General features: G+C 47.3%; 1 protein-coding gene across 2 annotated transcripts in view; it reads left to right on the plus strand.

The window, feature by feature from the left end:
- AGBL4 (AGBL carboxypeptidase 4) overlaps nt 1-21,607 on the plus strand; it is a gene marked incomplete at both ends in the record, with an annotated part of 1,409,253 nt that extends 1,387,646 nt beyond the window's left edge. The window contains 2 exons of one of the 2 annotated variants that reach the window (XM_082661428.1): nt 4,013-4,109; nt 21,472-21,607. In XM_082661428.1, the coding sequence (XP_082517554.1) occupies nt 4,013-4,109; nt 21,472-21,580 (206 nt within the window). Of the gene's footprint in view, nt 1-4,012; nt 4,110-10,230; nt 10,349-21,471 lie in introns of those variants that run through there. The other variant, XM_082661429.1, reaches the window with a different exon arrangement.
- Nucleotides 21,608-21,822: the final 215 nt, after the last annotated feature.

A 21,822-nucleotide genomic window follows, 5' to 3' on the forward strand; every position in this document is an offset into this window, starting at 1 on the left:
AGCTATTGACGCACACCCTTTACTTTAAAACAGCTCTGGGCAGAAGTCACCAAGTGAGTCTGAGTTTCAGACAACCCCAGACAAACCCTCCTGCTTCTCTGATTCAAGGGTCCTGATCCCACCTGCTGCCTGTTCCTGCCCTCTGTGAGAAGCCCATCGGGAGCTACAGAAGAATCTGAGGAGGATGACAGTTTGAATTCACAGGCCGTTCTGAGGTTTTTGTTGGCAATGAAGAGTTGGGAGTTTTCACCCCAATTTTTTTCTCTCTTATTTCTGCAGTATATTGGAAAAGGTTCCAGCCAAGAGCGCTATTGCTTTCTCCTTGCCTAGATCTTAAGTCTTTGTTCAAAGACAGCTTGTTTTCATTGAAAATGTTCAGTCAGTCTCTTCACTCCTGTCACCCACGTCTCATTTCTTGACTCCAGCAGGGCCAGTGCAGTAACTAATCTGGAGTGAGGCTCTCAGGGCTTAGGAAATATGTAATACTATTGGAAAGAGAAAGAGGGTTGTCCCTGACAAGTCCCACCTTTAAAACGCTGTCTTTTAAGCAGAGCTTGCTAAAATGATCAGCACCTCACTGAGGGACATTTTACTGCAACAGCCCAACTCCTCCACCTTGTAGAGCCCAGGAGCATTGAGTACCAAGGAGATCTCCTAGGCTTGCTTCCAGTCTGGGCGAGTCTGGCGTCCCCTGCGGGTCAGGAGGGAGGGTTCAGCCTTCCCTCTGGCCCCATTCGTGCACTTACTTAGTCAGCGCCCACGTGTTAGTGACGTACCTCACCACCGTAACCCTGTCAGGCAGCCATTGTTATTCACATTTTACAGGTGAGGAAATGAGGGCTCAGGGAGATGGGAAAGGCTCTGCAAGGCCACGCTGTGTCTCAGTTCTCCTCTGCTGCGTAACAAATCTCCCCCAAACTTAGCGTTTAAAACTACAGCTATTCTCTCTTGTTTCCTGTGGGTCAGAAATTTGGGAAGGGCTCCCCTGAGTACTCTTAGCTTGGCATCTTTGACACAGTGGCAGTGAGACAGTGGCTGGAGCTGGAGCTGGAGCGGTAGTGTCCCGGAGGAGCTGCTGCGGGCTGGCCAGGAATCTCTCTCTAAAGTAATCTCTCCACAAAGTCTCAGGGCCTCTCCCTGCAGCCCCTCCATGGGCTAGTTTGGGCTTCCTCACAGCAGGCTGGCCTCAGGGCAGTCAGACAGCATGCCTGGAAGTTCAGGGCCCCAGCTGGAACATTCGAGCAGGAAAGGTGCAAGTTATATCTGCTTTTCTGGCCTCTCCTCGGAAGTCCCACACTGTCACTTCTGCCATTCCTCTGGTGGCAAGTGAGTCACTAAGCCCACTCAGCTTCAGAGAGAGGGGATACAGATGCCACCTCTCAGTGGAGGGAGTGTCAATGTCACATCATAGAATAACAGGTGAGATGGGAGACATTGTTGCAGACGTCTTTGGAAAGTACAATCTGCCCCACACAGCACGTGGCCGAGCCAGGATTCGGAATCGGATTAGGTACATTTGATTCCAAAACTTCTACTACAGTCTTTCAGCCCCGTCCACAGGAACCTCTCCCTTCCTCTGTCTTCATTGCTGCGTGCGGGCTTTCTCTAGTTGTGGTGAGTGGAGGCTACTCTTCGTTGTGGCACATGGGCTTCTCATTGCGGTGGCTTCTGTTGTTGCAGAGCACAGGCTCTAGGTGCACGGGATCAGTAGCTGTGGCACGTGGGCTTCAGTAGTTGTGGCTCGCGAACTCTAGAGCGCAGGCTCAGTAGTTGTAGCGCACAGGCTTAGTTGCTCCACAGCATGTGGGATCTTCCCAGACCAGGGCTCGAACCTGTGTCTCCTGCATTGGCAGGTGGACTCTTAACCACTGTGCCACCAGGGAAGCCCTGCAGCTCTTACTGTTGACACACGCAATGGTGATTTGGTCACCCCAAGCCAGCTAGAGCCTGGCTAGGTTGAAGCAGCCAGCCACTTCTGCAGGCCCTGGTGGTGAGACTGCCTCCAGGGTCTGCTGGTCTGAGAGCCCATGCCTGACACCAGCTTGTGAACTTTTTAAAGGAGGGGACAGAGAAGGTCGGTCACAACCAGAGGAAGAAAGCAGGTGGCAGCCCCAGAGCACAGCAAGCCTGCGGCACGTCTCAGTGTCTTAAACAACTCGTCTGGCGTTTCTCCTTCTCCCACCAGGCACTGTCCTGGGATGACTCAGCCCTTGACAGAAAAGGTGCTTTTAAGTTGGGAAACAGCCCAGAGTGGTGGAAAGCTCACGGTTCTGGAGTCAGACACTCCCAAATTGGAGTCTTGACTCTACCATTTCCAGTTATATAGCTTTGGACAAGTTTCTTAACCTCCCAGAGCAAAGGGGAGATAAAAATGCCTTCCTCCCTGGGTTTTTTAAAATGCATATGTAAGCAAAGCGCCCGTGTGATGCCAGGCATTACATAAATGCTGGTGTTCATGTCCTGGGCCACATCCAACCCCAGCTTGGAGACATCTTGAAGAGAGTGGTGAGAACTCACTCAACTGTCCACAGATGCTAGCCCACCTCCACGAGCCTGGGTAGAATGGTGGCTGAGTGGTACCCAGTGAAGGGGCAACTAAACTGAGGTGTGTGGAAGCTGAGAAGGAGTCTGCCCTGTAAGGCCTGTGGGCAGAGGGGAGAGTGGTCTGGGAAGATGGAGTGGAATGGACAAAGGTCTGGAGGTGGAAGAAGCTCAGTATCACTGGAGCGTGAAGGTCGAGGGGTGGAAGGCGGGAGGCAACAAACACAAAGCTGAGACCTAACTACAAAGGACCCGGTAGATCAAGTTCCAAAATTTGAACCTTACAGGCAACTGGGAGCCACTGAAGGGTTTTACTCAGCTGGGTAGCGTAGTCAGATCTGCGTTTTAGAATAACGACCCTCCCACCCCACCCCCACTAGCAAAGTTATAGAAAATGGAGTAGAGGCAGGCACTCTTATGGCAGGAAGGCCATTAGGACAGGATGACAGCAATTCAAGGAAAAGATGGTGCTGGCCTTTTCTAGGGGAACAGCAGGGACCTGGAGAAAAGTGGAGAAACCGAAGAGATAGGAGGTCCCTTGGGTAAGAGTTGGTGATGGCCTGGACGTTCAGAGCTGAGAGATATGAGATAAAAGATAAGTGCTTTGAATGAAGTCAGTTCAGAAGCCACGGAAGTAGGGGGCAAGGGCACCAATCATAGACCTGGGAGAGGAGTACTGTGGGAGGCTTTACTAAAGAGACATCACCTAACTGGAGAATTGGTAGTTAAAAATTAGCCAAAGGGAAGGGGAAGGCGCTTCAGGGAGAGGAGACAGCTCACGTGAAGCCCCAGAGTTATGATAGATAATGCAGAAAGCATATGCTCCATATTGTTGAATAGATGATTGCTGTGCTAATTTATACTAAAATGTTAATGGTCAATATGGAATTGACCCTTTTCCCCTCCCCAGGGAGTTTGTACTTTAACAGGTCACGAACGCTTACCCTAAGGATTCGTAATTGGTAGATTTCAAGGTGGAACGGGGATACTGTTTAGGGTGAGAGGGTTTTATCATTGTCCCCAAGGTTACCAAAGTAGGTGACTAATCCCCGGGGTCAAGTAGGCCCTGGTCTATATGCAACAAAGGGTCTCTTGCCCTCGGGTCTTGCTTATCTGCCTCCACCCCAAGCCACCTGAAGGCAGACCATGGAAGCCCAGTGATTCCCAAAGGGGTGCAGTAGGTTCTAAAAGCTCTGAACACAGGCTTCGGGGTAAGACTACCTAGACCCATATCCTGGCTCCTCTCCTTCCCGGTTCTGTGACCTTGGGCAAATTATTGGACTTCACATCTCAGTTTCCTCATCTGGAAAATGAGGAAAATAATAGTATCTATCAATAATATTTAAGGTTTCGTGAAAATCAAAAAAGACAGTCCATACAACACTTAGAAGAGTGAGTGGTGATACTGTTTTGTGACTGTTCTCACTTTTCTTACTAGTCCAGAGTTGCTCCTTAACACCCACCCTTGCAGATATGAAGCTGGGGCAGAACGTGGCGAGAACGTTTTTGGATTATTACCGGCTGAACCCCATGGTGGAGAAAGTGACGACCCCCATGCCAAGGCTGCGGTAAGTGCTGAGCAGAGCAGCAGGCCTTGCGTCCCGCTTAACTGGCTTCTTGTTAGGGGCAGCTTCCCTTAGCCTCTCTCTGTCCCTCGGTTTCCCATCTGTGTCACGGGAAAGACGATTGGCCCTGCCACAGAGAGTGTACGGAGCAGAAGGGCTTAACAGCACATTTCCTGAGTTGAAGTATAATTATGGGGTCAGACAGTGAGGGGTTGGTCACATTTCTGGGTCTAACATGGGAACCGACAGGGATGGAAGTTGCTGGGAGGCTGAGTCCAGCCACTGTTCCAAGCTAGTCTGGGTGTTTCCATATGCTACTTCATCTGATAGCTCCTATGTCATCTAGGCTCATAAGGTCTCTGATCCTTCAATTTCCTCATCTGTAAAGTGGGGACAGTGGTGCTCACTTAGAAGATTATTAAGAGATGTGTGTTAGAGCACCCTGCACAGTGCCAGGCATGTATGTACCCCGAGCACATGAGAGTCCCCTTCTGTCAAGATGCAAAGGCTCAGGGCTGAGAAGACACATCCCTGAGAAGTTTCCCCTCAGGTCCTCTGCTGGGGCCAACTTCTTGAGCTGGTGAAGAAAGAAGGTTAGGAGATGAGTGTCCTTCCTGAGGGCTGGACCAGAGCCCAGAGTGCTGGGTGTTCCCATGACTGCTGGCGGTGAGCCCAGTGAGCATTTGGGCAGTGACACCCAGTGGCATCTGGAATGTGCTGGCCCCGTCCTACCTCTTGACCTCATCTCTTACTCTCCTAGTGGTCCAGCTTCCTTGAAGGACATGACGACATCCAACTTACTGCTGCTGCCAAACCAGCCTTCCCACTGACCTTGCCCATGACCTTGCCCAAATGCTTTGCTGTCTCAGGGCTTTTGCCCTGATGCACCTTCCTCCCTACCTGTTATTAACAAAACACAGTGTTAATCACTACTATTTACTGAGCAAAGTACTTTTTGCATATGGTCTTATTCAGTCCTCCTAGACAATTTATTCCTCATATTACAAATGAGGAAAAGGAAGCTCAGAAAGGTGACGAGAGTTGCCTGAGGTCAAAGATATTTTGGCAGAGGCAGAATTTGATCCTAGGCGTTTATGATTCTAAAGCTGGACTGAAGTCCAGCTAAGCTCCACCTCAGTGTGGGTTCAGATTCTGTCTCAAGCTCCTGCTAGCTTGTGAGATATTAGGCAAGCTTCCTGGCCTCATGAAACCTTTCTCCTCCTACCTAAAGTGGGCGTAATAAGGATGGTTTTAAAAATTAGATACAAGCGTGCTGTAGTGCCTGGCCGCCAGTAGGTTCTCAATAAATGTTTCCATCTCCTCTTGCTTCTGGGGTGCAGTCCCAGATTTCCAGACAGCTCGTCACAGCCTGGGGCCAGTCCCTGGTCTTCTCTGTTTGGGCTGGATGATCTCTCAGGACCCACGTCCCATCAGGCTGGGAGTCCCACCTCTTGAGTCCCAGCTCCACAAGGAATCTGCAACACAATGTACTCTGACTCATACTTTGTCTCAGGTTGATCCCCCCCATCCTGGTGGATTAGTCTTCAGAAGGAGCATCTGTGTTTCTCCTCTGTGCTCCCACAGTGCCTAGGCTGTCCTGAGCATGCGTGCATGTATACATCCCTTCATTCACTCATTTAGGGAAAACAACACTTTGTGCCAAGTGTCTGGGCAGAGGGGGTGCTTGAACGATTAAATGATTAAGGCGTGACCCCGACGTTGAAGAGCTCACCTCTAGAGAATGGTGCTCAATTCATCCTTAGAAGTCATTGGTTATGTTCTTAAAAATTTAAAGCTCTGTAAAACTCAAAAGAATTGTTAGAATCTCATTTACAAGTTAATTTGGGGATTGTCTCTTTCAGGTCCTCTGTCAGCCTGAATAAGATTATCCCGACCCTTTCCCACTTTGTTCTTGAATGTTGCATTGTCAGTAAAATGGTGCTGACACCCAGGGAGAGTAGCCATCATCATCATGCAGATGAGGTGTTGAGGCCCAGGGAGCAGACAGGATTGGCCACAGCCATGGCTGGAGCCAGGCCCCACCATCCCCAGCCTGGTGGTCTCAGCATCAGTTAGTGAAGAGTTCTTTGAGATGGGGGAGGCAGGACCCTGAAACTGGGTCTAAAGCATTCAGGGGAGTTCAGGGCCCTGCTCACGGGACCTCATTTCCCTGAGCTTTGCAGCCCTCGTTAGAGAAGAGCTGGAGAGCTCATTCCTCAAAGTTCATAGCCTTGAGGACTTGTGGTAAATGCGCCCATCCTTCGCCTAAGAAAAACAAAATAAAAACTCTCTCCATCCCCACATCTCTACCTCATCAAACTATGAATATGTCTTAGCTCTCAACTGGTCAGCCGTTCTTGAAAAAATGAATCTCAGGAGGATACAAGGCTCTGATGTGGGACTTGAATACTTTCCCATTTTTGTATTATTTTCCACCCAAGCATCAAATAACATACATGAAAGAGCAGTTCTGGTTTTAAAGGAAAATTATATGTTTTGACTCAAAATTAATCTTTGTTTTCTCTCATGTCTACGGATAATTATACTGTGTCAGTTTCCACCCACGTGCTGGAAGGAGCCTGTCAGCATCCCTGGGTGCTGTACCACCCTTCGGGGAAGGTCCCTGGGGAGGCCAGGATGTGGGGCTGAGAGTGCAGGCTCAGGGACATGGCGTTGATGACCAGAGCTGAGACCCCGCACTTATCTCGACCACAGTGACACAAAATGCCCCAGCGAGGTGCATACAAATTAGACAGGGGAAATGAGCAGGCCAGGTAAGCCTCTGTGCAGAGACAGAGCATGAGCACGGAGGGTGGGCCTCTAAGTGTAAGGTGGCCTCAGGCTCAGTGCCGGTGGGCTGCCTCCACGCTGGGGTCTGCATATGTGTGCGGGGCATGGGGGTGGGAATCATCAGCTCTGCATCACACTGGAGCCCACCATGTGGCAGGCCCTGCCGTGAATGCTGGGGGAACATAGATAACCTTTGCCCATCAGGAGCTCAGATGCACAGAGGAGAAAGCATGTACACACGCAAAGATAGCAAACAATACTGAGCAATGTGTAAGTGTGCTCAGTTGCCTATCAGACTGTGCCCTCTTTCAAAACACCGTCCATGGCTTCCCATTTCAGTTCATCTTCTGGCTGTTCAAGGCCCTGGCCTACATTTAAAACTTCATATGCAGCCTCCTAGCACACACCTTTCCCTTGTGAGCACCTTCTCCACCCCACCTGCTTTCTACCACTTTATACCCCAGTCAGCAAGTCGTACCTCCATGTTCATCCTTTTCCTTCTTTCTGGAATGTTCTCCCTTACTGTCTGTAGATGACAAATGCCAACTTATCTTTCAAAGCCCAGTCCAGACATCATACCTCTGTGTTTTTGTCCTTGCTCTCCACCTGAGGTAAAGCTCCTTCCTCTCTGCTGGATCCCGAACTGATTTTGCACACACGTGTGCATGGTACGTCCCATAGCGTATTGTCACAGCATCTTTGCATGCTGTGACATCTTTGCATGTCTGGCTCCTCCACTAGATGGGCTGCTCCTTGAGGAATTATTTTATCACTCCTGTATCCTTAGTGCCAGGTGCAGAGCCTAGCTGGGAATAGGTCCTAAATAAGCCCTAAATGTATGAATTATAAAATGGTAGAACTGAAGAAGCCCCTAAGAATCATCTACTTCAACCCCTTCGTGTTATAGTGAAAAGTGAGACCCAATCAGAAATTACTCTCCCACACCATCTGGCAAACATTCGGCAGCCAGCAGGAGTATCCCAGGAAGGCTTCATGGACGAAGTGGGGCTTGAACTTGGTTTCAAAGGACATGTAGAATTCCAATGGATGAAACAGAAAGAGGAGAGAGGGCATTCCAGGTTGAGGAAAAGGTTGTAAAAGGCAGGGAGCTGAACCTGAAAAGACACATTCTAAGGCAATGACAGGCCAGGATGTTTAGGGCGATAGAGGTGATAAAGATGGGACTAAAAATTCATTCAATTCATCAAACAACCTTCAAACATCTACTCCATAGCACTCAGGAATTGTAGAGAAAAATCAAATGCATCCAACCCACAGTCCCGTGAGAAAAATAGCTGGGCAAAAAAAAAAAAAAAAAAATAGCTGGGCAAAGAACTCCCTAGAAAGTGGTGTACTAAGAGATTAGGCACAAAGTGCTGCAGAAGCCTCTGGAAGAGAGAGGCTTACTTTCTGGGGAGTCAGCTTCCCAAAGGAGGTGAGTCTGGAGGGCAGGATAGGAAAAGGAGCATCTCTGTGGGGCCCAGGTGTGAGATGCTTCCCTACCAGTGCCTCTCTCTGTGCCCCCATCTTGAGCTGCAGGTGCTCTTTGGCTCTGTAATGGCCCCAGAGTCATTCTGCACGTTCACACTCCTCCCCAGCCACTGCACACCCTCTCCTCACGCACACCATCTGCCTGGGGCTGCCCCACCTGTGATCATACCTGGGCTTCACCCGCAAAGAAACAAACCCAACTTATTTCCCATGCTTCCTTTGGGTGTGAAGACCTGCACTCTCAGTGACATATGAATGACACCTTGTAATTGGCAAAACTCTTCCCCAACCCCATTTACCAGAGCCTATGATGCAGGAAGGACATGGGCTCTACTATTTTAGAAATGAAGAAACAGAGGCTAGAGGAAAAAGGGACTTCTTCAAGATCACGTCACCTGTAAACAACATTCCAGCATATGTTCCAGGCTGTTGATGGGTACTAAGATCTAGGTGTACCTCACCCATGCTAGATGGCCTTCCTATGTTAGCAAGGTCCCTCGTGAGTGTGGAATTTTAGACAGTGAGGCTTCCTGGTAGAGGAGCTACATTAGGGCAAGGTGTCCCTTTTGTGTGCTGCCACCTGTTCTGTCTTTACCTTATTCATGACTCATCGGCAATGAAGGAAAATGATACTCCAGGGTCAGAGCATCATGGGTTATAAGAAGTCACATCTTGAATCCTAAATCAAACAGCCCAAGAGATTCTCATATTTGTGGCATTACCATTTTCTTCCATGCATTATAGTTCTTTATTATTTTGTGTAATTATTTTGTATAACTGTCTCCTCTACGAAACTGTAAGCAGCCTGAGGACAGCATCAACCTCTGACTCAACTTTGTCATCTCCAGAGTACAGTGGACCATACCTAGCACCTAGCACCTAGCACCATGCCTTTGTAAGTTATAGTAGGCAAAGGAAGATGCTAGGTGAGTTTATTCATATTATCTCATTTAACCTCACACCACCGTCCAAGATTGGAATATTTTATCCTCGTTTTGTAAATGAAACTCAGAGAAGTTAAACAACTTGCTCAAGGTCGTCCCTCTCATATATGGCTGACCAGGGAATTCAGTTCAGTTCTTTCTGGATTGGCTAATCTTTCCGCTGCAAATAAATCTTAACCCAATGCTTGAATGAATGGCACATCAGTTTGTCACTCAACAACGTAACACACAAACAAGGCCCCGTATGAGGAAAAATGCAAACTGGATAAACTGGGTCCCTGCCTATCAGAAGCTCATAGCCTAGTGTGTGAGCAGAACAGACAGTGAATAATTGCTGAAGAGTAGTGTTAAAGGTATTGCATTGGGTGCTGGGTGCTGGGATACAGAGATGAACTAGACACATCTCTGCCTTCAGAGAGCCCCCAAGATTGTAGGGGAGACAGACCCACCATGAAATGCCATAATTAGGCTATACTGAGAAATATAAAGGGAACTCTGGAGCCCATGATGGTTATGAAGGGAATGAGCTCCCTGGATCTGCCAAGCTGCAATTCATCTATGGGTTCATGCCCATCCCGTTGTGAAATGGATAGAATGAGTTAGAATCAAGTTGGAAGTGTGGAAGACTTGTAACTATAGGACAGTTAGGTTTTCTCCAGAACCAGAATGATACAACGTATCCATCCATTCATCTAACAGTCATTCCATTGAGTCATGCTGCCTGCTTTGAACCAGGCCCTGGGCTGGGTTCCTGGGATGCAGAGAAGAGGAAGTCAAGGCCACTGCTCCTAGGAGGTCACAGTCCAGTGGGGGGAGATAGACATGCACACAAATGATTGCAGTACAGCGTGTATATGTGCTGTCTTTCTTCTCTCTTTCTGTTATCTCCCCCTTTACAGGAAAGAACGCCCCCCCTACAAGCACCCACTCCTGCGGGGCCCAGCCAGCAGCCACCCCAACAGCAAAGGGGGCAAGAAGAGCTCAGTGAACCACAAAGACCCTTCAAACTCTTTTTAAGGACGTGGAGTCCGGGGAGGTCTTGTGGTGGCAGGAGCATGCATTTTCTGCTGGGGCATGAAATTAATCACCCTTCTCTAGTTTCCAAGATAATGGCTGTGAGATAATGTATAAGCTAGTGAAAGGGAAGGGAAAACATGAGAAATTTCATCATCGATTTTCCCTTCTACCAGTGGAAAATCAATTGTGAGCCTTCACCTTCAGGCTTAAGAACAAAATAGGAGATTCAAACCAGATGAGTACAGATGCTATTTTCCACAACATAGAGACCCTCACAGGAAGAGAAAACCCACACGTCCCTTCTCAGGTCACTGCTTTCCAGCCCCTTTACTGTTCTAAGTTGTGCCGTTACTACAGATGTTTACCTTTTAGACTAGGCTACAGTTTTCGCTTTTAGAAGTGCGGTGTCCACATTTGCTGACCCAGAACAATAGCAACAACACGTACAACGCGAAGACAAATGCACTGTTGGGAACAATGGGACAGAATTTTTGAGATCACGATGGTCTTAGACATACGGTTAATTTATGAGCTGCATGCTCCCTGACTCCCCTAAACCCCAGCATGCAACTTCAGAAAACTGCTCTGAGAGCTATGTCCCAATGACCTGGGTCGTTTCATTGAAACTTTAGCTCCTAAAACAAAAAGTAATAGACACACATTCCAAAAGGTCTCTCATGGTTAAGATCTCTAGATCTTGGTGTCTGAGATCAAACCTGACCACTGAAGACAAGGACATGGAAAATCTGCAACAGGGGGGAGGAGGCAGACCGCCAGGGACAGGAGATGCAAAAGACAAAAGGATGCACTCTGAGGCAGGTGGGGATGATAAAATAAAACAACAGCAGGGGCAATTCCCAAGGTGGACCAAGCTCAAAATTGTGCATTTTTCTACGGAGTAAAGTGCCTTTCATGATGAATGGGTCCAGGGGAGTCGGCTCCCTGCCTGTCTGTGAAGCAGCAGGCTGAGTCACCATGACAGCCTGCTAATTAAAATGACCTCCCGGAAATAAGGATTAGGAGATAGGGAGAGAAAGAGAGGCTCAAGGGAGGGAGGGCCTTTAGCACAAAGCTTCAGTTTAGCATTCTTTTGTTTTGGGTTGGAGATTTTCAAACTTTGTTGCAAAAATTGAGAGCAAAGCTTATGCTCCCTTTGCTTATTGCTTTTCAGAAATGAAAACAAAGAACTATATGTTAGTCGGCTACAAATGTTGTGTTGTATATACAGCTTCTCCCCTGGGTTCTTGTTGCCCAGAAGAACACAAATAAAGTGCTTTCTGCAGCTCCTCTGTTCCTCTGGGTGTTCTTGGCACCTTTCCTTCTAGGTCTCTCACTCCCTCAAGAACCAGCTGGTTGACCCAATTTGGTGTAACGCTCACTTTGCTGTCAGGGACTCTGTCATGAAGATAAGGAAGAACAGTCAAGGCTTGACTTTCCAGCAGCTCGTGCAGCAGAGTCCTGGGGAGTTTATTTGAATGCAACCGTCTCAGCACGAGCCAACAGTGTGTCAGAGCTTTCAGAAATGAGAGCATCTCTTGAGATGGCATAAATAGAGACAGATCGCATAAAATCAGAGGTGATAGTCCAGATCTACTTTTCCCTGGTCAGACTGCTTCCATAATGTGACCATATTTAGGCCCCCCCTTTTTTTCTTTTCTTTTCTTTTTTTTTTTTTTTTTTTTGCGGTACGCGGGCCTCTCACTGTTGTGGCCTCTCCCGTTGCGGAGCACAGGCTCCGGACGCGCAGGCCCAGCAGCCATGGCTCACGGGCCCAGGCACTCCGCGGCATGTGGGATCTTCCCGGACCGGGTCACGAACCCGTGTCCCCTGCATCGGCAGGCGGACTCTCAACCACTGCGCCACCAGGGAAACCCTAGGCCCTCCTTTATTTTTGGTGCTAAGGTGGATCATTTTATAGATTTATACTGCATATTAAATAATGACATAGTACATTTCCAATTTACATTTTACTGGGAGTGAACTGATATCCATTTTAGCAAATCTTCATTGACAGAAAAAATCATTTATTTTCATCAACTTTTTATCAATAGAATATCCTCAGTTACAGACCCACTTTTTAAAAACTGTGTTGATTCATTAGATCACAGGCTTTATGAGCTCAGGCATGCTAGTGGAGCCAGGCAACTCTGGGTTCTAATGCTGCATTCAAACCTTGGTTCTGTCTCTTAATACCTGTGTGATCTTGGGTAAGTTATTTAACCTCTCCGAATCTTAGTTTCCTGTAAGATGCTGATAATTATGTCTACCTCATTACAGTAGTTATGTGGGTTTGATGAACTTAGGTGTGGGGAATGTCAGCCAATGTGCTCAATAAATGATAGCTGTTATCTGGAGTGTGGCCAGGATGGTGAGGGGTCTGCAAATCATTTCCCATTGGAAACGGATGAGAAGACTGGAGCTGTTTATCCCTGAGATGAAAAATAAGAGGGAGCAGGGGTAGGAAAGCAAGATCGCAATCTCTAAAAAGTTGAAGAAAACATCTTGGACATTCTCTTTGTCCAAAAAAGCAAACTTGTTCTATGTTGCCAAAAGTAAGAACCAAATCTAGGGAGGTAGTCTCAGTAAGACAAATTTCAGCTCAAACGTGAGGAAAACCTTCTAGGGAATAGAGTTGTCGACCATTGGATGGGCTCCGTTGAGAGACACTGAGTTCCCCAACAGTAGAGGTATGCAAGCAGAATCTGACTGAGCATCTGGAGGAACTCTAGGGGGATGCTGGATGCTCCGTGGCATCACCTCCTATTCTATAACTCTGAAGAGAAATGGCATGAGATGGGACTCACATTCCTGATGTCAGACAATGGAGTGTACAGTACAAAAAGTCACATTTAACACTAAACAAGTGACACTAAATGTCTCTGAATTACAGAATATGGACCTGCTAACATTCAGCAATCCTTATGAGGGAAAAATACATGGATATAAGGCAGACTGTAGGATGTGTTTGCAAAAGGGATGTCTGTATCTCCACACTGGTTGCCAGTGGACTTCCCTGTGGCCTCAGCCTGATCTGCAGCTCCCTAGCTTTCTTAGGCCAGGTTATATCTAATGGTCTCAGGTTAGAGGGGAAGAGTTTCAGCACTGAGATGGAGGACAGCACCAAGCCGGCAGGTGAACTGGCTAGAAGCTACCAGCCCACCCAGCCCCAGCAGGGGGCGCTGTAGCCTCTCTTCTTGTCTGCTCTCTTCCTTCTCAGGATAGAGCCGCAGTGGGTAGAACCGGCTACCAAACCAGTGTACTAAGGAGAGTGAGATGATTATGCAAAAAGGAGGGGAGGAGAGGGAAGGGACACGCTGGGCCTCTACCTGGCTCTCACACAAATCTCCATAAACAGTGCCAGTTTTGCTCTGCATGAGTCCACAGGCTCAGAGACAGCTGTGGCAGAGAAGCCACAAGCCGGAGGCCACCCAGATGCTTCGTGCTGAAGCCCACAGTAGAGGCTGGGTCACCTGCCTCTGACGATGTTTGCTTTGCTGCTGCTGCTTCTGCCGCAGCAGGAGGAGGCCTTCAGCTACTCTCCCAGTTGCCTCTGAATGGGGGAGGGGCACAGGATGAGCTTTTGTCCTTTCACTGTAATTCAATGACACGCCTGAAACTTGCCTAAGAGGCCCCCGACTCATTTTCCTAAGTAGTGAGTGCAGTGCCAAGCATGGAAATCTGGAGTGATTAACATTTGTAGAGCATCAATTCAATTCATAAATATTTTTGAACATTTACTGTGTGCCAGGCATCGTGCCAGGTGCCTTTACATCCATTGCCGCATTTGATACTCCCAACGGCTTCTTGTGATAAGTGTCATTTTCTCATTTCTCAGGTGAGACAATGAAGACCCCTAAAGGTAAAATACTTTGTTTGTATTCATGTGGCTAGTGAGATCCTGGATTCAAACCCAGCTCCCTTCCCACTACCCTACATGGGACCTTCTCTGTTAGTTTCCAGGTAAAATCAGGCCCAAACAGGAAAAAGATCAGGCCAAATCCTTTCATCATGTATTGCAGAGTTTGGCTAGTTATACTTGATCCAAATCCTAGAGGAATTTCTAGGTTTTCACCTCCTTTCTCTTGGACCCTCTCTTCATGTGTAATGGTTGCTTCTAACAGTTGCTCAGTGACGTAACCCTGCTCTGACCCAGTCTGGCAGCTAGGTATATGAAAAAGATGAATCAGAGATTGAATTTTGAAGAAATAAAGGTACAAGAGCAAACATTCAACAGTTGCTCTCCGCACTAATGGAGCTCACACAGACAAAAGAATGGCATGTCACGGTACATTGTACCTTGCAATAAATCAATATTCTATTAAACTGTACTGATGCCATTAAAAAAAAAAAAAGCAGAAAGTAAGTTTCCAGGCTGGGTGTATGTGTCAAGATTTCAGAACTTGTTAGCACCTGCTGATGAAACCCTACCTTCTTCCCATCTCTCATTCCCACACACCTGTCTGAGTCCCTACTGGGCACTCCAACAGGGTAGGGTTTCATTTATCACTTGACATACAAAAGCTTCTAGATCTTCCAGGATTCCTGGAAGCTCAGCAAGGTAGTTTTTACCGGGCCCATCCCGGCACCTTCTGGGTTACTGACCCCAGGAAGCTAATCTAGTTCAAGTGTTGTATCATTCCCTCCTCAGTGTGTGAGCTGAGCCCACTGTGTCCCTCAATTTTTGTTCAGATATTTTCTTTGAGTCCTGCCTCCCGAGCACTTTAAGGGCACCAAGATTAGAGGTCATTTCCCTTATGGCTCAGCTCAGCCACTGGGGTACCAGGACAGACAGAATAGGGGAGACATTATAACATAATAGGGACAGCCTGGGCTGAAAGAGTCAGGTAAACTGAAGTGTGAATCCTAGCTCTTCCATTAACTAACTAGCTGTATGGCTTTGGGCAAAGAATTTAACCTCTTTAAGCTTCAGGTTCCACATCTGTAAAATGGGAATGATAATACCTACCTCCCACAGTTATTGTGAAAAGTAGATATAATGACATCTATGTACAACACAGTGCCTCTGGTTAGTAATGTATTTTGCACTGAAACATTTGTTAAGAGGGTAGATCTCATGTTAAGTGTTCTTATAACAACAACAAAACAAACAAAAGACAGGAAAAAAACAAGGAAATGTTTGGAGGTGATGGATATGTCTGTTACCTTGACTATGATGATGGCAACATAGGCAGATACCTAATCTGCCTATGACCAAACTTGTCAAATTGTAAACGTTAAATATATACAGGTTTTTGTATATCTATTATACCTCAATAAAGCTGTTTTCAAAATATAATAACATCTCTAAAATACCTGGCATAGAGTAGAACTCTCTCCCCAACCTCCACCTTTAACTTGCCAGGATTGGAAACCCCTTTCCTTGAAGCCAAAGCTTTTCTCACTCCCAAATGAAGTGCAGAGAGAAGTATAAACCGTGCCCCCATGAGGACAGGAATGAGAGAAGTATCTAGCAAAATGACAGTCACACAGAGGGATCAGTGTCTTTGTAAGTTGGGGGCTCAGAACAGGTGGGAAGACAGCGCTGGACACAACGTTCTCCTAGACTGGATTGAGGCAGAACTGACAAGACTAAAAAGAGAGGGGCGTAGACTTTCTTCAAGATACCAGTTTTATTAAAATAACAACAAACAAATCTTAGTAAGATGTATAGGAGTCTCTTTCTCTGCTATTTTTGACCCTACAATGTCTCCAGGGTCATCTCTGTGAAGTTATCATACCAATACACTGCTAGCTGAAACGCAGGAATTCCTTGCATCACGCTCACCTGTATTAACTCTATGTGCTCTCATCAAACTCAGGGTGCATGCTGGACAGGGCTTATTTTGTAGAAAGAAGAAACTGGTATCGGTGTAATTAAGTCCCTTGCCCATAGTCCACAGCTCGTAAATAACTAGAACAGGACCTGGGTACACGCTTGACTCTGCCACATCCCACTACCTCTGTGATCAACCCCAAACCTCACCACTAAGCTGACCAATTCAGGAAGTCATTCCTACGACACCTGTTTTAACTCCTTAATGCTTAAAATTCACTTGTTCCCCAAAGACCTCAGGTTTCTTTTTGGCTGCCCCCATGTCAGCCTTAAATCCAAACCTGCTTCTCTCTCTGTCACCAGCTGTCTTGGTTAGCGTCCTCTTTTCCCGCCTCGTTGCCCAGGCTGGAAACCTTGCCCTTGTCATAATTCCCGTCCCTTCCTCTCTCCACATAGCCGGCCAGTCACCAAGGCTCATTGCTTCTGCCTCTGTGATGCGTCTGCCTTCGAGCAGTATAATGGCATGACTTTGGAGTCAGATAGTCCTGAGTTTTCATGTCAACTCCACCGCTTGTTACTGTTGTCCTTTGAATCATTTAAAGCAGAGTTTACTTTCCTCATCTTTAAGATGGGGACGTAATACTTATTGGCAGGATTGTTGTGCATTTTCCTTCCTCTGCCTTGTCCATGCTCTTCCTCCGCTTCACTCCCACCACCATGTCCTGCCTGGGGTGCTGGAACAGCCCCTCCTTGACCTCCCTGCCTTCCGATGCTCTCCTCTAATCTATCTTCCCTCTCTCCAAAGGAGCGTCCACGATCTCTATGAAACGTGACCCCGTGTGTGTGGCACCTCTTTTAAATCAATCGTCCGAGCCAGGAGCTTGGATATCACGCCACTTCTGTGTCTTTCTCGCCTCCCTGCTGGTCAGTTGCCACATCCTGCTGGCCTAGCTTGCTCAGCGTTTCTCATATCCGTCTGCCGTCTCCACTCTTCTTAACTAAAGAAAATCCTTCGAGACTTAGCTCAGATATTCCAACTCCACGTCATCCTCCCCAGTCGCAGAGTTGTAATGAACTGCTTCCTTCTCCTGTGTCCCCTAGCACTCTGCTGATTTATCTAGGTATCAATTACTTCACTGAGATGATAGTCACCTCCTTCATCATGTCATCTTTGAGAGCAGAAACTAAGTGTTATTCATCTCCATACCTCTCATGGCACCCAACACAGCTCCAGACCTATCAGAGGCACTCAGTTAATGGAGCAGAACAAAAGAATGGACAAATCTTAAATCCACAATTCCATTCTGAGCTTATCCTCATGGCTGGATCCTAATTACAGATCTATCTTCCCGAAGCACTGACCCCTCTGAGACATTCCACTGCTCAGACTTCATCCATAGCTCCCCCTACCTCCAGAACTAAATCCCAACTCCACATACAAGGCAGCATGCATGGTAGAGGGCTTTGGACTTGCGGTCGGAAGTCCTGGGTGGTCTTCAAGGCTCTGCTCTCAAAGGACAGATGGAGGACATAGATTCATTGGGTTGGCCAAAAAGTTTTTTTGATTTATCGTAGCTCCAAAGGATTAAGCTCAGTGAATTTTGCTCAGACTATTTTTATGAAGTAGAATAATGGCAATATAAGGAAAACCCAAACGAACCTTTTGGCCAACCCAATACTGCAGTCTTTTCTTGAAGGCCAAATTCACTTTCAGAGCCCAAGGCAATTAGATCATTCTTCTCATAAGGATAAAAACAACTATCGTTGCTGCTTCTGTGGCTACAGCTACTACTTCTACTGCTGCTACTGCTACTACCACCACCACCAGCACTGTCAGCACCACTGCTACTGCTACTGCTGCTACCACTACTACTATGGGTGCCGCTATGACTACCACTACTATTCTACTACTATTTCTGCTGCTGCTACTGCTGCTTCCACTATCACTATTGGTGCCGATGCTGCTACTGCTACTACTATTATTATTAATCTGCTACTACTACTGTTACTGCTACCGCTATTACTGTTGCTGCTGCTGTTACTACTGCTGCTACTATTACTGCTAATCTTCTACTACGACTACTACTATTACTACTGCTGCTGCTGCAGCTGCTACTCTGCCCCAGCTGAGTGCCTGCTCAGCTCCAGGCCCGCACTCCGGGTTGCTTTGTTTTACATGTAATCCTCATAGCAAGCCTATGAAGCAGGTGTTGCTCCCTGAGGAGGAAACAGAAGCTCAGAGAGGTTAAGGAACCTGTCCAAAGTCACACAGCTCCTAAGTAGAGGAGCCTAGTTGTCACCAGACCTCCAGGGCTTACATTCTTTCCATTTTCCCCTCTGCCTTTTTGTGTACAGTCCTAAGATTGACAGAACGATACATAGGTAATGCTGGTTATAAAAAGCCTCTGCCTCAGGGAGCTCACCGGTTCATCTTTGTTCCTGTGTATGACCTCATTTTTGCCTTATTCCCCTGAGCCTGGCTCTAGGCGTTCTCCTCTGCAGCTAGATGTCTGTCCCTGCACGTCCTCCGTGCCTGAGTCTCTGCCTTTGAAACAACCGCTGAGAAACGATTGTCTTACAGGCAGAGCTGGCGCTACCCTTAGAGTTCTAATGACAAGAAGGAGGTTTTGCCAGGAGGTCACGATGGAGTAATGCAGAGGAGGCCTCTGTTAACCCACCTCCTGCATTAAAAAGCAGATGCTAGAGGGAGTTTCCCCACTAAATATCCTACAGACTTCCTCTCTCTCCACTCCAAACCACTTCCTGCCCCCAGGATTCAAATTGTAAAGGGAGAAGGATTTAAAAATGTAGACACTGGGATACAGGCTTCTGCTCCCAGCTCTCATACTGCCTGGCTGTATGACATTAAAAAAAAAAAAAAACCGTTGCCCTGTCTGGAGTTACCCCAGAGCTTTGGCTGGTTTCCGGTTCTTACTCTTTAAAATGGGGACATAATCTTCAACCAACCTACTCTCAAGAGTATTGTGAGGATACAAAGAGAGGATAACTGGGAAAGAACAGTATTTTGACAAGTCTTTCCCAGTATTTTCTCCCCTCTTTCTGAGACCTCATAAAGGTCCCCTACCTGGTCCATGCCTTGCCTTTGACCTGGATTGTTCTGTCGTTAATTCATCCAGCAAAATTTATTAAACACCTGTATTTGCCAGCCACTTCTCATTTCTGTCTGCTGCCCTGATTGCTACCTGTCCTTCAAGACCCCTCCTCCAGGAAGTCTTCCCTGACCTCCCAGCCCTCAGTGCTAACTCATCCTCTGAGCTTCTAGAGAGCTATTATCTAAATCTTTCACGGGCCCTTAGCAATGGCTTTGGTATTTCACTTCTCCTGTTTATCAGCTCTATCTTCCCCACTGTACTTTGCCTTGTTCTTGGGGTGAGATGATTAGAGATGGCAAAACCAGTCTTACTCATTGCTCAGGTCCCGGGGCCCAGACAAAGGCCCTGCAGAGAGTAACCATTCACTGAGGATTGGCAGGTATTGCTGCTGCTGCAGCTGCTGCTGCTGATGATGATGATGGGCACGAAGATGAGATGCCTGCTCCGAGCAGAACATTTCTGCGAGGCTGATGCCCCTCCGTCCATCTTCCCACACCCCCTTCCCTCCAGAAGTTCATAAATAAGGACAACTCCTTAAATTTCTGGGAAAAGTGGAGCAAACCTAGCTTACAGGCCCATATAGAAAGCTGTCAAACTTTAAGGCTAAGAGCATTCATGGGAGAGAAAAAAAGAAAGGAGGGGGATGGGGAGGGGCTGGGCGACGTAGGAAAGGTAAAGTGACTGTGATGGATGTAAGTGCATGAGTGTGTGTGTGTGTGTGTGTGTGTGTGTGTGTACTGGCATATTTGCATTGTGCGTGAGGCTTTTGTGAGTAACCTCCTTACATCTGAGTTTGTGACACGTGGGTTTATGTAGCTGGGAATGTATGTTTGCATAACTCAGCATTAGATTATAGATCATTGTCGATTCTAAGCACATTTTTATATTGCCTCCTAGTTTGAGGTCCTGGGCTAAGTTTCTGTTTGAAATTCTATCTAATCTCTTGACATTTCATCCATATTATTGCGTCACCCCCTCTGCCCAGCCTCCCACAGACTGTACCCAGAGGATGTCAGGGCCACCTCTCCTCCTTCCCAGTCCCAGGGAAGGCTGATGCGGGTTCCAGCCAGACCAGTCCCTCAGGGTAAGAAGCTCACCAGCAGCCCCTTTCCTAACCCCATCAGTGGGTGGCCTCGTGTTGACGGCTCCTTCCTGTATCTCAGCCTTCTTCGTGCTTCTGCCTGTTTTCCTCTTTCTCATTCTTCGGCTGAAGGTTGAAAACACAACTGTGGCATGGTGTTGGGAAGGGAGAGACTGCTCTCCTTAATACCCCAATTCCTCTCCAAGCTGCTCCTGGAGAACTGAATGGTTCAGAGCCACGATTCCAGAACATTCTCTTCTGTTCAATTTTAGTTGCACTCGCTGAGGGCCTCCTCTAAAGTAGGCTGAGTCCTGGTCGGTGTTTGGAAGTGGAGAGTGCGCCACTGTGAATATACACTTCGCTGCTCCACGGAGCAGCTCCAGGGGCCCTGAGACTTTGACTTTGCTGAAACGCAGACACACAGGACGGGGACTTTCAAATGTTAAGCCTTATTCATTGTGCATAGCTAAATTCATTCTGTAGCACATTTAGCATCCATTCACTCCTTTTGTTCACTCATTCATTCAGCCTTAAGGAGACCATGTGATTATTAGAAAGAACGCTAACTCAGAGGCTTGGATTTAAGCCTGATTCAGCTGCTGTCTTCTTCCTTCTGAATCTCAATCTTCCCTGCAGAATGGAATTAAAAAGGAGTGTTCTGCCTAATCCATGGGATTGCTTTAAGGAACTTCAGGGGAAATGGACTTAGTGGGGAGAAGGAACTAACCTTCTCCACATGCATCCATTCTACAACCACACAAGTGGAGTGGGGTGGGGGCAAGGGGATCTTGAAATGATCCATCAGAAAGAGCTTGAACCAGAAGCAAAAGTATCTGGAATCAAATCCCAGTCTACTAGCATTTATGCAACTTGAGAAAAGTAAGTCTCCCTCTCCCAACCTCAGTTCGCACATCTATAAAATGAGCCTGTTGAATTAGGCAATCCCTAAAGGCTCCTACAATTCTGCCATTTGGGGAGTTCTAGGACCCCTCCAACCCAGTTGCCCACCCTGAAAGATGATCTCATATCGACCTTGAAAACCATGTCAGGTTTCTAGACCAATGCTTGGGCAGGATGTGTAGGTAGTAAACTTTCATACTCAGCTCAGCAGCACTGGTGGTGAGGCGGGCCTCCCAGAGATTCTTTCTGTCCTCAGACCTGATGCTGAACCAGAGGCCTCTGGAGAGATGAGACCAGCGGGTGACACGGCGAACCTTGCACACAGAAGGTGCGGTGCTGTGGACTTAATTAACATCACCGTGTAATAGATACCATGGAGTGTGTTTGAGCTGCCGGAGAGGATAAATAAAGCAATGTTTTATCTTAAGTGTTGGTTAACGGTGAGTAACAAATGGACTTGTGCTTTACTTACTGCACTTCACTGCACAGCCCTACTAAGGCTTCCCTAGACCCTGTGAGAAGGCAAACCTGCATTTCCAGAGCATGTGTTATAAATTGCTTGCCAAGCAGCTGGAGAATTGGGACCCTGACTGGATGCTGTAATAGA

This window comes from Grampus griseus (genome assembly GCF_964374135.1).
Source record: "Grampus griseus genome assembly, chromosome: 1".
In the NCBI taxonomy this organism is placed as follows: Eukaryota; Metazoa; Chordata; class Mammalia; order Artiodactyla; family Delphinidae; genus Grampus; species Grampus griseus.